At 42.5% G+C, this 16,836-nt stretch overlaps 1 protein-coding gene across 1 annotated transcript in view; it reads right to left on the bottom strand.

Annotated features, from left to right (window-relative positions):
* rfc5 (replication factor C (activator 1) 5) overlaps positions 1-16,836 on the bottom strand; it is a 66,127-nt gene that overhangs the window by 5,947 nt on the left and 43,344 nt on the right. The window contains exons 5-9 of the mRNA XM_085961783.1: positions 8,916-8,989; positions 7,742-7,901; positions 3,514-3,595; positions 3,302-3,431; positions 1,258-1,335 (exon numbers count right to left, since the gene is read on the bottom strand). Of these exons, the coding sequence (XP_085817909.1) occupies positions 1,258-1,335; positions 3,302-3,431; positions 3,514-3,595; positions 7,742-7,901; positions 8,916-8,989 (524 nt within the window). The remainder of the gene's footprint in view (positions 1-1,257; positions 1,336-3,301; positions 3,432-3,513; positions 3,596-7,741; positions 7,902-8,915; positions 8,990-16,836) is intronic.

Below are 16,836 nucleotides of genomic sequence, written 5' to 3' on the forward strand. Positions count from 1 at the left end.
CAATCAACAAATTACTTGTTGAAGTAATCACCACTGTTATATAGACAAGCATGACAGCTGATTTGCGCCATCAAGGGCAAACGAGATAAATGACAGTTAATCCATTTTAGTGGTGGTCAGAATGAGTACAGTAGTTTAGTGCTTATGTTACTGGACTAATAATCAAGAGAATACAAGTTCATATCCCACCATGGCAGTTTGAGAATTTGAATTCAGTTTTTAAAACATCTGGAGGTGAAATAAAACGTGACCATGAAGCTGTTGGATTCTCAAAAACCCAACTGGTTCACTAATGTCCTTTAGGGAAAGAAACCTGCCATCCTTACTTGGTCTGGCCTATATGTAACCTTTAACTGCCTTCTCAAATGGCTAGCAAGCCACAGAGTTGTGCTAGGGATGGGCAATAAATGGCAGCTATGCCAGCAACACCCACATCCTGAGCATGAAATAAAAAGGGCACCGGGAGAACTCCCTGCACTACTTTGAATAGTCTCATGGGAATTTTTTTCTTAAATACAAAGGGTCCACCTGAAAAGGTAGACGAGGCCTCAGTTTAACATCTTATCCAAAAGAGGAGATACACTTCCAAAGTACTGGACTGAAATGATAACCTATGTTATGTGCTCAAATCCTGCAGTGTGACCTTCTAACTCGGAGGTAAGAGTGCTACCAACTGAGCCAAGCTAGCAATACACACCATACCACTATGTAGCATCACAAAACACTTGGATTGAAAGTAATCAGATTTTCCCAGCAATTTACTTAACAGAGCTAATTGATTTAACTCACCACTCTCAGAGGTACAGCACAGCTTTTCTTTGAATTCAAAAAACAAATTAACTTTGCTACTATAGCTAGTAAAACATTTGTCTCCTCATTGTACAGTTGTTCCAAGAGTCTAATAGAATGGAAAGGACAACTCAAAATGTCACACTGCCCTCACCAGGACTTCATCTTTGACCACTGCTTAGATGTTATGGTATGTAGAAATGGGAATGATACTAATCCCCAGTTTAACAGCATTTGGCCAGAATGAGACACATTAGAATACAAGATTGGAATTGAGTCTTTGAGAGTTGCTCTTCAATCTGTAGAAATACAAAAATATCTCTCATATAAAGGAGATGTTATAAACAAATTCTTGACAATGGTGGTGTACCTTTAATATTTACTACTGATAATTTTTATAAGAAAAAAATGTAAATAAAATTGCAACATGCCACAAAGCAAATGGTTCCATTTCAGTACATCTCTTACCTCTATGTACAAAAGTATGAATCTCAGTCAGAATGTCATGCAGGGCTAAACCTTTTAATGTCTTTAATTCCATGATATCTGAAGAGAACGTTAAGGGATTAAAAAAATACTGGGCCATAATTTGCGACGCGTACGAGGTGCGCACTCGACCGCAGGGGCCGCGCAAGTTCCGGGTTTAAACATTAAAACACGTACAATAAGGCAAGTTTATTTTTAGACCATTTAAAATATGTAAATGTGGAATTCTCTGCCAAAGAAGGCAGTAGAGGCCAATTCATTAAATATATTCAAGAAGGAGTTGGATATATTTCTTAAGGCTAAAGGGATCAAGGGGTATGGGGAGAAAGCAGGAACAGGGTACTGAATTTGGATGATCTCATTGAATGGCGGAGCAGGCTCGAGGGGCCGAATGGCCTACTCCTGCTCCTATCTTCTATGTTTCTATGTAAATTTATTTTTCAAAAAAAAATTTTTTTTGTTTTAAATGTTTAATTATATTGTATTTTAATGAATTCTAAATGTAATTTTTTTAATTTATTTGTTACGTTAAATCTATTTTTAATGTCATCCCCCTTCTTTGATTGTTTGGGCCGGCCCACGTGACCCCAGGGGCGCTTGTGAACTGCCTGTGCCCCTGGGATATGCAGGCCTACGCCTAGAGGCCCAAGAACAAAGAGCGCAAGTGTCCAAACCTCAGGGACCATCAGGTAAGTTCGTAGATTTTTTTCTGGTTGGAAGCCTCCGACCGCAAATTCAGCCCCAACTTCTTTACTTGAACTAAATATCCTTCCATCTCACGTATATAAAAAAAAACTACAGCACAATAGTCCGGGAAACTTCCACTTTCATTATAAATAAAACCACCGCACAACATCTTCATTCGTCCATTATATACATGCTGAAACTTTCTAATCACATTTTCTCCCCTGCCCAATGCATTACATATGCATATTTTGAGAAGGCACTGTACAGAAACAGTTTGTACAATACAGTGAGGGAATAAGTTCCATACATTAGTACCTTGATTTTGCAATGGTGGCTGTGTTTTTGCTGGGAACAATGCATATTTAAAGTTCAAGACAATTTTGTTACATTTTAAATGTATTTTTCATTTTTTCTTCCCTTGCCACTTGGTTACTTATTCTGCTCCAGTCAGGAGGTCAAAAAATGAACCTCCAATTTCTCCACAATCTCCATCTATGCTGTTTATAGTTAGTCTAAGGTGTGACTTAAGTGAATATCAAAAATCTTATGTTTTGCTTCTGTATGGCTTTCCACGTATACTAATTGGCCACAAGTTCTAGTCACCATTGGATTTATTTTAAATACTGTTCAAATATTCAGTCACCAAAATAGAACTATTCATGATTAATTAAAGTTGAGACATAATGGTGAATCTATATATAAATCATTAGTAAGACCACAGTTGGAGTAGTGTGCAGTTTTGGGCTCGACACTATAGGAAGGATGTTGAGACAATAGAGTGGGTACAGCACAAATTAACTGGGATGCTGCCTTGAAATACAAACATGAAGATGAGAAATTGGGGCTCTTTTCATTAGAAGAGAGGAGATTGAGGGGTGATTTAATAGAGGTGTTTAAAATTATGAAGGAATGGGGCAGGGTAGATAGAAACAGACTATTTCCAGTGATTGCGAGGTCGAGAATGAGGGGAAACAGATACAAGATTAAATGTAAGATTTAGGACAGAAACTTACTTTATTTTTTTAAACACAGGGTTATGAGGCTGTGGAATGCACTACCAGAGTTAGTGATTCAAGCAGAGGTCACGTCAACATTTAAGAATAGGTTAGATATATGGTTGAAAGAAAAGGGGATATGGGAATGCGGCGGGCATATTGGACTTTGTTCGTTTGGAGGATAAACACCGACATGGACTGGTTGGGCTGAATTATCTGTTTCCACATTTTAATTTCTACATAATTCTATGATTAGGTTTAAACAAAAACACAACATAAATTGTATATTAGTACAAACATCAATATTAAGTGTAACCTCTTCTGGTTTCAATTCCAAAGGATACTCCTGTATGCAGTGGTGAAGTCTTTGTTTAGCATCCAGTCAAGGATGTTTGCGATGTCTGATTTTAGTGGATGACCAGTGCAGGTGTACACCGTATCCTCGCTCACTTTATCATATGCCATATTTGTGCTCTGTTTGATTCGGTACACAATTGGATTAGTTTCAGTGTAATCAAGGAAAAGCCAACAATTGTAATTCCTGCACAACACTGACCTGTAAAATATTCAAAGATCGACGCATGTCACCATTGGAAAGTGTCACAATGGCCTTCAGTCCATCTGGAGTTATGTTGACACTGTAAGGACACGTTCACAATAACTATTATTAATTCATCAGTAAATTTGCCGTGTAAAATTCTGGGAGCTGTTCATTGTGGTCAAAATGTTTAATACAGATGACCAGTGACATAGCTACTCTCACTGGTGCAAGATATGTATTCTGGGATATTCTTAGTTAAAAAAGTTAATTTTAAATTCTGGGATCACACATTCTGCTATAGCCAGGTATTCTTCATTAGTATTCTTGTAACTTCTTAGACTAAGCCTGACTAAAGTGAGGAACAAAGATAGAATAAAGTGCTGAAACAAAAGCAAAATACTGCAGATGCTGGAAATCTGAAATAAAAAACAGAAAATGCTAGAAAGAAATCAGCGGGTATCTGTGGAGAGAGAAACAGAGTTAACGTCTCAGGTCAATGGCCTTTTATCAGAACTGGTGCTAGAATAAAGTGCTATGTTCTTTGGGCAGATAACCCTTACCAAGTCCATGAGAAGGAGTGTTACCAGAGTACATCTCTAGATAATTCCAACAATATGGGAGAATCAGGCTGAATATAAAATGTATAGAGGAGAAGTGAAAAAGGAAATATGAGGAGCAAAGAGACAGTCGAGAATAGAATGGCGGCTTACATAAAAGGGAATCCAAAGGTCTTCTATAGGCACATCAATAGTAAAAGAGTCGTCAGAGGAGCGGTGGGGCCAATTAGGGACCAAAATGGAGAACTATTGGTGGAGGCAGAAGGCATGGCTGAGGTACTAAAATAGGACATTGCCAAAGCTACGGTAAACGAGGAAGTTGTTGGGATACTGGATGAGATAAAAATAGATAAAGAGGAGGTACTAGAAAGGCTGGCAGTACTTAAAGTGGGTAAGTCACCCGGTCCAGATGGGATATATTCTAGGTTGCTGAGGGAAGTAAGGGTACAAATTGCAGAGGTGCTGACCACAATCTTCCAATCCTCTTTAGATATTGGAGTGGTGCCAGAGGACTGCAAATGTTACACCCCTGTTCAAAAAAGAGAGGGATAAACCTGGTAACTACAAGCTAATCAGTCTAACGTTAGTGGTGGGAAAACTACTAGAGACCACTGTCAAGGACAAAATTAATTCTCACTTGGAGAAGCATGGGTTAATAAGGGACAGCTAGCACGGATTTGTTAGAGGCAAATAGCGTCTGACTAACCTGATTGAGTTCTTTGATGAAGTAACAGAGAGGGTTGATGGAGGTAGTGCAGTAGATGTTGTATATGGACTTTCAAAAGGCATTTGATAAAATACCTCATAACAGAATTATTCGGAAAATAGAAGCACATGGTATTAAAGGGACGGTGGTAACTTGGGTACAAAATTGGCTAAGGGATAGGAGGCAGAGAGTAGTGGTGAACAGATATTTTTCTGACTGGAGAGAGGTATGCAGTGGGGTCCCCTAGAGGTCGGTATTAGGACCATTGCCTTTCTTGTTATATATAAATGACCTGGACTTGGGCATAGTGAGTACAATTTTGAAGTTTGCAGATGATTAAAAAACTTGGCAACATAGTAAATAGTGAGAAGGATAGTTGCAGGCTTCAGGAGGACAGACAGACTGGTGAAATGGGGAGACACATGGCAGATCCAATTTAATGCAGGCAAGTGTGAAGTGATGCACTTTGGCAGAAACAACAGAGAGAGGCAGTATAATCTAAATGGTACGATTTTGAGGGAGGTGCAAGAACAGAGGGACCTGGGCGTGCATATTCATAAATCTTCGAAGGTGGCAGGGCAAGATGATAAGGCAATTAAGAAAGCGTATGGGATACTTGGCTTTGTAATAGGGGCACTGAATACAAAAACAAAGAAGTCAGTCAGTCAGTATAATCTCTGGTTAGGCCTCAGCTGGAGTATTGTGTATAATTCTGGTACCACACTTTAGGAAGGATGTCAAGGCCTGGAGAGGGTACAGAGGAGGTTTACCATGATGATACAGGGATGAGGGAGTTCAGTTATGTGGAGGGATTGGAGAAGCTGTGATTGTTGTTCTTAGAGCAGAGAAAGTTAAGGCGATACCTAATAGAGGTATTCAAAATTATGAGGGGTTTTGATAGAGCATATAGGGAGAAACTGTTTCCTCTGGCAAGTGGGTCAGTAACCAGAGGTCATAGATTTAAAATAATTGGCAAACGAACTAGAGGGGAAATTAGAAGAAATTTCTTCACACAGAGGGTTGTTAAGATCTGGAACGCACTACCTGAAAGGGTGGTGGAATCAGATTCCACAGGAACTTTTAAAAGACAATTGGACATGTACTTGAAGAGGACTAATTTGCAGGGTTATGGGGAAAAAGCTGGGGTATGGGACTAAATTGGACAGCTCTTTCACAGAGCCAGCACTGGCATGACAGGCCGAATGGCCTTCTTCTGTGCTGTAGGATTCTATGCTGTGGTTCTGCTGTTTAAAGACCAGGCCTAGTCAACAATCAATATGTTTTGGATGAAATTCCAGCCAAGTTATTTGGAAATTAATTCTATTCAATAAGCAAAGATGACAAAGTAACTTTGGGGGGGGGGGGGGGGAAGTGGAGAAGAGAAATTATTATAAATCCAGCAGTTGTGTATTTGTCTCTCAACTCTGACAACTGTGAGATGGCATTTGAACTTGTTTGACCTCATTGCGCAAGTTTGTTAGTTATGAGTCAGGACAGAAGCTGGCGCACTGCAAATAAACAAAAAGGGGCCAGTCCTGTCCTGCAGAAGCACAGCTTCTGTTGAGTTAGTGTCCCAGCTTTTTCAACAGGAGTCACATGGAGCTCTATGATCCAGAAAACCACGTCTGTATGCCTGAAAGATAAATCTTCAAGGATGGGACATGAAAGGAAGCTAAATCATTAAGTGCTGATATGCAATTATATTTCAAATTTGATTACAGTATTAATAAAATCTATTTTCCTCCAGACATTGTGGAGAGTAGGTTGTTAGAAATCATTACTGGTATCACAAGTACTAGTTTATTCTCTGAAGACAAATGATTTAAGTGACAGTTTGTTAATATTTAAAAGAGTGAATGATCAGGAGTCAGTGAGGTTACAGACTCCCATCAACCCCAATTTTCCTCAAAACAGAACTTTTGTCGAAGAAAAAGAGGCTTGGTTACAGAATTTTAAAAATATTTCCCTTTTGTCATGACGCTCATGCTGGAGGACGGTCGTACTCACGTGACAACATTTTACAGAGTGAATACTTGATTAGATGGAATGCGACAATACTCTAGTATTTTAACTGAAATACAATTATTTGAGCCATGAAAGCCTACGCCTCAAGTCCAGTGAACTCCATTTTGGTTCATACAACTGTTTCTAACTTGATCAATGATATGCTGCTTTGGGAACACATTAAGTGGAGGCCTGGGCACCTCCACACAGGAAAGGGAAGTCAGAAAGGAAAATCACTTGCTGTTGCCTGATTACTCGTGGTCCGCTTAAGTCTCCAACAGTGATGCTCTGAAGAGCAGGTTACACCTGCCTTCTCAGCAAAGAATAATGTAGTTGCAGTGACACCAAATTGAGGGGCAGCACATAGACCGATTATTACTCTCACAAAAAAATAAATCAGTTTGCAGTAACACATTAGCTGGGCGGCATTTTAGCTGAAAGCTCGCCCCCTCCCTCTTCTGCTTCCACTCTAAAAACTAGAAGTGATGCTAGATTTCCAAGTAGCTAAATTTCAGGAGACATTTTATTCTTGAAACGCTACAAAAAAACATATTATATGTAAACAGGAATGGTGGTGTATTGTTTGATCTTTCTGGAATGGTATTTCCATTTTTATTAATAGCACAGGAGTGGGCACAAAAGATTTTCAGCTTACAGATACTGTACAAATCGGGAGGATGTAAAAGTGCTACTTTGCAGAAGATTGGAGTCTACCTCGGCTACTACTGAATGCAATTGGGTGAAGAGCAAGAGTGGGGAAAAAAGGAAAGAGCGAAAAAAAAGTGAACCCAACAGATTAAAAAAATAATCTCTGCTAAAATGTCTTTTGCTGCATGTCTCTGCCAGATAACAGATTTCACTGATTAATTGACTGCAGAAAAGGAGGGAAACTATTATTAAATAGTGCATTGGACAGTATAATTTCTCCCTTAATTTTCTACAGTTATATGTGGCACAGTACTATTAAGAGACTCACTTTTCTTCCTGGATGACAAATTCCAATCTTGGAATCATCTGTTCTGGTGACAGCGGTCCAAAACGGAACCTAGTACATCGAGACTGTAAAGCAGGGATGATCTTTGACAGGTAGTTACAGATCAGGCAAAACCTGGTGTTTTCTGTAAATTTCTCAATAACTGCATAACAAACAATGAATTATTTTTGAGTTAGGAATGTGGAAAACAGTACATGCAGTAGGCAAGACAACTTTTTTGACCGCATTTAAATGCTTGAAAGAAAATATTCTTTAACATCTTCTAAAAATAAGTTGCTATTTAAATGCAACAAATATAACACCCAATCATCAGAGCGCTTTTGAAGTCAATTTTCACAAGATTAAATGCAAATACACTGCTAATTAAAGAGAAACTCAGTGCATGCTAAACAACAGTATTATGCACATTTTCAATCATTTCAGTTCTATTTGAGTAGTCCATGAAGGGATGCTGTATAATTGAAAGCATCCAAGACCCACCTCTGCATTTTAAACGTCCAGACTTGTAGCTAAAAATAAGAAGCTTGGGGGCAGTGTGGCACAGAATGAGCACAGCAAATTGTTGCTGCCAGGAAAGAAAACAAGCAAAATCTAGGGCTACCAAACTGAAAATTAAAAAAAAAAGCAATCACCTTCGATTTTTTTGTTGTATTCATCAAACGCCAGTTCATGAACTGCAAAGGTAGAGACCTGGGAACAGGTTACCTCCCTGCACTTACAATCAGGGAGCAGCGCTCCGAAAGCTTGTGATTTCAAATAAAGCTGTTGGGCTATAACCTGGTGTTGTGTGACTTCTTACATTTGTCCACCCCAGTCCAACTCCGGCATCTCCACACCATCAGAGATTGGTGTGTGATATCCAGGAGTTGTGGTGAGATAATAAAACAAATAAATATCAAAGAAAGAATGAGATGTGCTGTGATGCACCTGTTCAATTCATTCCCTCCCCTGTGCTGTAAACCAAACACTTTTGGCTAGTTTATTTTGGGGTTACTAAAGCACTGCTTTGCGTATCTGCCATTATGGCAAACAGGTGAAAATATAAACATACACCATAGCACCAATAGTGCTCGTCTCATATGCAAGATAAAAGAACAAAACAAAACTAGGAAGCAGGCTAACCTTTCCATTAAAATTTAATACTACCAGCTCTTACCCCTTCTGAGAGCGTTCTGAGCATCTTGAGTCATGGCATCGGCCTCATCCAGGATAACCAGCTTAAAGCCTTTTCTGAAAAAAAAATTAAAAATCATTGAATCTTTTCTTGTGAAAGGTTCAAGGGTGATACCACTCATTACACTCAGTTAATGAGCTCTACATCATTATTCTGGGTAGTCAATCGCACAAGAGGGAATTGCTGGAACTACAGAAAGTAGACAGCAGACATCTTAAAATAATACATTGATAAATAGTTGCTGGACTACAAAAATGAAGGCATAAATAATCGTAATTAGTGAAGAAATGGCCATTCTTCATGTGAGCCTAGACAGAATGCATGAGCATTCTGTTCAAATCTGAGCAGGCACCTGTTCAACATCCCTACATATGCACTTATCAGAAGGTGTCGATCAGGATTGGGAAACTTAACCAATTGTCCCTCCTTTCCAAGCCCAAGAGAATGAAGTACAACTGGAACACCCCTATTGCTACCCTGGTTGATATGTGTTCACAGCAGATGATGAAACCTGGGGCCTACCTGGTCTGTATGGCTCAGTACTATGCCAGGCAGTGTAACTACCCACTAGGCCAGGCAGCTGGTCATTGAAGTTTGTATATCAGTATGTAACTCAATACATTTAAAATATTCACATAAAAGGAGAAATCCAAAAGCAAGATGAGCCAGGAAACCCTAAGATCCAAGTCTTCCCACCCTCCCACCCCCATTTTAAGGAGTACAGTCTATTCTAATAAATTTATAAACAGCCTGAAGCAGGTGAAAAAAGGTCAGGACTCGATGATTGATCAGGCAAAGACAAGTAATAACTATTTCAATATAAATTAAAATCTTTAGCTGCATAACTACCATATCGGTTATACGCTGTGGGAAAAATTACGTAAGTGCTTGACAGCAGACCCATTACAATTAGTTACCGTATTTAAAATTTGTTGCATTTCAATGGACACCTGTTGCAAACATTTCTCATCATTTGGTACATTATGAAACTATAGCTGTAACAAAATTAATTCCCTGGGGTACAGTTTCCACTAGTAATAGCAGCGCAATCCGGGCGATATTGGCCGAACCAGCGCAGAAGATCGGGGAATTTGTAACAAAAACCGCTACGAAACACAGTAAGAATGAAACCGGACGGACCACCCGGCATCGATCTCAGCACCGGCTACGGACACGACAACGACACACCCAGCCCAGTCGACCCTGCAAAGTTCTCCTCACCAACATCTGGGGGCTTGTAACAAAATTGGGAGAGCTGTCCCGCAGACTAGTCAAGCAACAGCCTGACATAGTCACTCACAGAATCATACCTTTCAGCCAATGCCCCAGACTCCTCCATCACCATCCCTGGGTATGTCCTGTCCCACCGGCAGGACAGACCCACCAGGGGTGGCAGCACAGTGGTATACAGTCAGGAAGGAGTGGCCCTGGGAGTCCTCAACATTGACTCTGAACCCTATGAAATCTCATGGCTTCAGGTCAAGCATGGGCGAGGAAACCTCCTGCTGATTACCACCTACCGCCTTCCCTCAGCTGATGAATCAGTACTTCTCCATGTTAAACACCACTTGGAAGAAGCACTGAGATTAGCAATGGCACAGAATGTACTCTGGGTGGGGGACTTCAATGTCCATCACCAAGAGTGGCTCGGTACTGAGCGAGCTGGCCGAGTCCTGAAGGACTTAGCTGCCAGTCTGGGCCTGCGACAGGTAGTGAGAGAACCAACACGAGAGAAAAACATACTTGACCTCGTCCTCACCAATCTACCTGTCGCAGATGCATCTGTCCATGACAATATTGGTAGCAGTGACCACCGCACAGCCATTGTGAACACGAAGTCCTGTCTTCACACTGAGGACACCCTCCATCGTGTTGTGTGGCACTACCACCGTGCTAAATGGGATAGATTCAGAACAGATATAGCAGCTCGAAACTCGGCATCCATGGAGGTGCTGTGGGCCATCAGCAGCAGCAGAATTGTATTCCACCACAATCTGTAACCTCATGGCCCGGTATATCCCTCACTCTACCATTACCATCAAGCCAGGGGACCAACCCTCGTTCAATAAGGAGTGCAGAAAAGCACGCCAGGAGCAGCACCAGGCGTACCTAAAAATGAGGTGCCAACCTGGGGAAGCTGCAACACAGGACTACATGCATGCTAAAAAGCGGAAGCAGCATGCTATAGACAGGGCTAAGCGATCCCACAATCAATTGATCAGATCAAAGCTCTGCAGTCCTGCCACATCCAGTTGTGAATGATGGTGGACCATTAAACAGGTAACGGGAGGAGGAGGCTCCATGAATATCCCCATCCTCAAATGATGGTGGAGCCCAGCACGTGAGTGCAAAAGACAAGGCTGAAGCATTTGCAACCATCTTCAGCCAGAAGTGCCGAGTGGATGATCCATATCGGCCTCCTCCTGAGGTCCCCACCATCACATAGAAAAATAGGAGCAGGAGTAAGCCATTCGGCCCTTTGAGCCTGCTCCGCCATTCAACACGATCATGGCTGGACCTCTATCTCAATACCATATTCCCGCTCTCTCCCCATTCCCCTTGATGCCTTTTGTGTCTAGAAATCTATTTATCTCCTTCTTGAATATATTCAGTGACTTGGCCTCCACAGCCTTCTGTGGTAGAGAATTCCACAGGTTCACCACCGTCTGAGTGGAAATTTCTCCTCATCTCAGTCCTAAATGTCCTACCCTGTATCCTGAGACTGTGACCCCTCGTTCTAGACCCCTCAGCCAGGGGAAACATCCTCCCTGCATCGAGTCTGTCTAGCCATGTCAGAATTTTATATGTTTCAATGAGATCCCCTCTCATTCTTCTAAACTCTAGTGAATACAGGCCTAGTCGACCCAATCTCTCCTCATATGACAGTCCTGCCATCCCAGGAATCAGTCTGGTGAACCTTCGCTGCACTCCCTCTATGGCAAGTATATCCTTTCTTAGGTAAGGAGACCAAAACTGTACACAGTACTCCAGGTGTGGTCTCACCAAGGCCCTGTATAACTGTAGTAAGACATCCTTGCGCCTGTACTCAAATCCTCTTGCAATGAAGGCCAGCATATAATTTGCCTTCCTAACTGCTTGCTGCACCTGCATGTTTGCTTTCAGTGACTGGTGTACAAGGACACCCAGGTCCCTTTGTACATCAACATTTCCCAATCAATCACCATTTAAATAATACTCTACCTTTCTGTTTTTCCTACCGAAGTGGATAACTTCACATTTATCCACGTTATACTGCCATGTATTTGCCCACCTACTCAACTTGTCTAAATCGCCTTGAAGCCTCTTTGCATCCTCCTCACAATTCACAATCCCACCTAGTTTCGTGTCGTCAGCAAACTTGGAAATATTACATTTGGTTCCCTCATCCAAATCATTGATATATATTGTGAATAGCTGGGGCCTGATCCCTGCGGTACCCCACTAGTCACCGCCTGCCACCCCGAAAAAGACCCATTTATTCCTACTCTGTTTCCTGTCTGTTAACCAATTTTCAATCCATGCCAGTATATTACCCCCAATCCCATGTGCTTTAAATTTGCACACTAACCTCTTATGTGGGACTTTATCAAAGGCCTTCTGAAAATCCAAATACACCACATCCACTGGTTCTCCCTTATCTATTCTACCAGTTACATCCTCAAAAAGCTCAGTAGGTTTGTCAAACACGATTTCCCTTTCATAAATCCATGTTTACTTTGTCTAATCCCGTTGATATTTTCTAAATGTCCTGTTATCACATCCTTTATAATAGATTCCAGCATTATCCCTACTACTGATGTTAGGCTAACCGGTCTGTAGTTCCTGGTTTTCTCTCTACCTCCTTTTTTAAATAGTGGGGTTATATTTGCCACCCTCCAATCTGCAGGAACTGTTCCATAATCTATAGAATTTTGGAAGATGACAACCAATGCATCCACTATTTCCATGGCTACCTCTTTTAATACTCTGGGATGCAGATTATCAGGCCCTGGGGATTTATCGGCTTTCAGTCCCATTAATTTCTCCAGCACTATTTTTTTTACTAATACTAATTTCCTTCAATGCCTCCTTCTCACTAGACCATTGGTTCCTGGTTTCTGGGAAGTTATTTGTGTCCTCTTCTGTGAAGACAGAACCAAAGTATTTGTTTAATTGCTCTGCCATTTCCTTGTTCCCCATTATAAATTCTCCCGTTTCTGACTGTAAGGGATCTACATTTGTTTTCACTAATCTTTTTCTTTTTACATACTTGTAGAGCCAGTCTTCAGCCAATTCGATTCACTCCATGTGATATCAAGAAGCAGCTGAGCGCACTGGATACAGCAAAGTCTGTGGGCCCGATAACATCCCGGCTATCGTGCTGAAGACTTGTGCTCCAGAACTAGCCGCGCCTCTAGCCAAGCTGCTCCAGTACAGCTACAACACTGGCATCTATCCGACAATGTAGAAAACTGCCCAGCTATGTCCTGTCCACAAAAAGCAGGACACATCCAATACGGCCAATTACCGCCCCATCAGTCTATTCTCAATCATCAGCAAAGTGATGGAAGGTGTCATCGACAGTGCTATCAAGCGGCATTTACTCACCAATAACCTGCTTACTGATGCCCAGTTTGGGTTCCGCCAAGACTACTCGGTTCCCAACCTCATTACAGTCTTGGTCCAAACATGGACAAAGGAGCTGAATTCCAGAGGTGAGGTGAGAGTGACTGCCCTGACATCAAGGCAGCTTTTGACCAGAGTGTTGCATCAAGGAGCCCAAAACCTTAAATCTGTGTCCCCTAGTCCTTGTACCATCAACTAGTGGGAACAGCTTTTCCCCGTTCAGCTTATCCAAGCCCGCTTGATTGGCACCCCCTCTACCACCTTAAACATTTACTCCCTCCACCACCGGCATACCATGGCTGCAGTGTGTACCATCTACAAGATGCACTGCAGCAACTCACCAAGGATTCTTCGGCAGTACCTCCCAAACCCATGACCTCTCCCACCTAGAAGGACAAGAGCAGCAGGCGAATGGGAACGCCACCACCTCCAAGTTCCCCTCCAAGTCACACATCATCCTGACTTAGAAGTATATCGCCGATCCTTCATCGTCGCTGGGTCAAAATCCTGGAACTCCCTCCCTAACAGCAGTGTGGGAGTACCTTCACCACACGGACTGCAGCGGTTCAAGAAGGTGGCTCACCACCACCTTCTCAAGGGCAATTAGGGATGGGCAATAAATGCTGGCTTTGCCAGCGACACCCACATCCCGTAAACAAATATAAAGTAAGTTACACCCAAAACCTTACTTCGTGTTTTCCACTGGTTTAAGATTTAATTCGCCCAGATCAGGCCCTGCCCACACAACTGACCACGCTTCAAGGTCAACATTGCGAGATTCTATTGGTTAGGGAAGGCTCTTCAAATCACGCTCATTCACAGGTAGTAGTAGGCACGTTTTAAAGGTTTTTTTTAAAATCAACAAATATTTAATTTACTAAGAAACTGACTAGTGTGCACCAATAAAACTAGTTGATGGTTCAGTATAGTTTTTTTTGAAAAAGTAATTTTCAGTGATTTTACATCAGATTACTCACAGTCAGAGGACTGACCACTCTTATTAAAAAGGCTTATTTTTGGTGATGAACCCATTTCAGCTGTGTGAATAAAACTGCAGCAGGATACCACTCTTACATACATCAATAAATACTTTTAACGGAAAGAAAAAAAATTAAACAATTACGTTCTATTACGCTACCCGATTGCGCTGGTTCATGGAAGATTTTATGGTTGTGATTGTGCAAATGAATTTTATCAGAAAATTGAACTGTAACCTAACCAGCTGAAACTCTAACTCTGTGTCTAAGTGATATTGCAGTCATGATAAGAAAAGCAAACTATCAGGCACCAAATGCCCACTTTGCATGAATACAACTCCTGGTGGAGATCCTTCAGTTGCTCAGTGAATGAATGCAACACATGGTGTGATACTGAGTCATTCGGAACAGAAAGGTCCCAGATTTTGATCCCTAAACTATGCTGATTTACCAAATTCAGATGGGACTGTGGTATGGGGCACTTTAATTACCATCAAGGATAAAGTATATTTATCAGGGATCCTGCTTCGAATAGTTGGTCAGTGGCCTCGACTGGAAGCACACTAAGGGCAGGATTCAGTAGTTATGAGGACCCCATAAGCGAATAACCAGTCAATACTAACACCGAGGGCTTGATTTTGCTGGCGCTCAGAGGGCAAGTTTGGAGGCGGGCCCGCTGTCAAAATAGCAAAGACTGAGTAAGAAACCCGCTGTCAACCCGCCTCCACGCGAGTCTCCCAGGTGTCGAGTCTGTCAGCAGAGAACTGACCAAACACCAAGCGGCGGGGGAGACAATTGAGATCATTAAATGGCTTGTTAACATCCAATTTAATGGTATTTTGAGGCTTCCTTCCAATTTTACGTGCTCCCCCATGGGTTACCAGCTGCTCGGGGAACACGCCTGCTCACCCTGGTGTGAGTTGAGTCTACTCTGATGTATCTGATAAGCTGAGAGCTGCAGAAGTGGTGTAAAGGATGCCATGTTGCAGATGGTCAGTTTCAGAGCGCAGAAACTGTTGGTTACTTCATTTGTAAGACATGTAGAGATTTCTTTAGCTTGCAAATGTTTTGAGCCAACTGTATGTACAGTGCCACCTCTCTCACTACTGACAGATCGCTTCTTTCATCTCACCTGCAGCTGCAACATCGGTGCCCTAGAAACTATTTCACCGTGCTCCTCTGATTCCTTCCATGCTCCTCTGATTCCTTCCATGCTCAGCCCCAACACCAACATCACCGGGCACACCAGCAGCACCAACAACACCACCAACCTTCTTCGCCATCACCTGATGCTGCACAGGACATCAGCCCCTGACAACATTGCTGCCCGGGAGGCCAGCGATGGCATCACCATGGCCAGATTTACTTCACTTGATGCTGTAAACTCTGGCTGCCACATGATGCGCCAGGTTGACACCATCTCACGCCAGCACCGTGAAGCATCCCTTTAATGTCCAAGCCATTCTATACACACTCATCACTATAGCGGCAGGGGGGAGTTATGTCTCAACATTCATTGGAACTCAGTAAGACACTTCTCAAGGTGCGCACAGATCTGTCCAATAAGGAGCAGTGTTGAAAATATAGATTTCACTGTATGACAACACATTACCAGAAACTTCACATGGCTATTGGCTAAACCTCTCAAGTGCCTACCCTTGTGTGTTGTTAGTTGGTATGCCTGCAGTAGGATGAGGGTGAGTGTGAGGGGTGGCTAGTGAGATGGGGAAGTGATAATGTAGATAGAGAGGGTTGGGTGGAGGTGCAAGGTAAGTTGGTGTGAGTAAGGTGTGCAGGAGAAGGGTAGGGAAGGCAGAGTGATGGGGATGTATTGAGTGGCACAGCAGGGTGAGTTTGAGTGTGGCTTTGCAGTGACGTTTCGTGATCCACAGAGATCATTGAAAGGTTGGCGCCACTGCAGCCAGGGACTCCAGACGACATCCCTGCTTTTGCCCTCCTGTGCAATTTGCAACCAGGCTGCGTTGGTGTCCTGGGGAGGCCTCTTCCACCCATGGAAGGGAAGAGAACCTCCCTGCGTGCTGTGACTCCCTCCATAAGCCTGGGTGCAATCGTCCACCTTTGTGCAGTGCTCGTCAGTGTTTGCAGCACCTCAATGCTGTCAAACACTGACAGAACAACTGTCAAACTCAATGTGGCCGTGGTCCCTTTAAGGAAACCAGCTGATGACACGTCATCAAATGACATCATCAGACCCGCTTCCTGTTAATTGGCTGGGAAGCCCGCAGGGCGGGCTTAACAAGGCCAAGCAAGGGAAAATCCCTTTGACAGAGCGGCTGCAGCCGGATCGGAACCCGGCAAAC

Source organism: Somniosus microcephalus, chromosome 19, assembly GCF_052327205.1.
Source record: "Somniosus microcephalus isolate GS21.2 chromosome 19, FLI_Smic_1.0, whole genome shotgun sequence".
Classification (NCBI taxonomy): domain Eukaryota; kingdom Metazoa; phylum Chordata; class Chondrichthyes; order Squaliformes; family Somniosidae; genus Somniosus; species Somniosus microcephalus.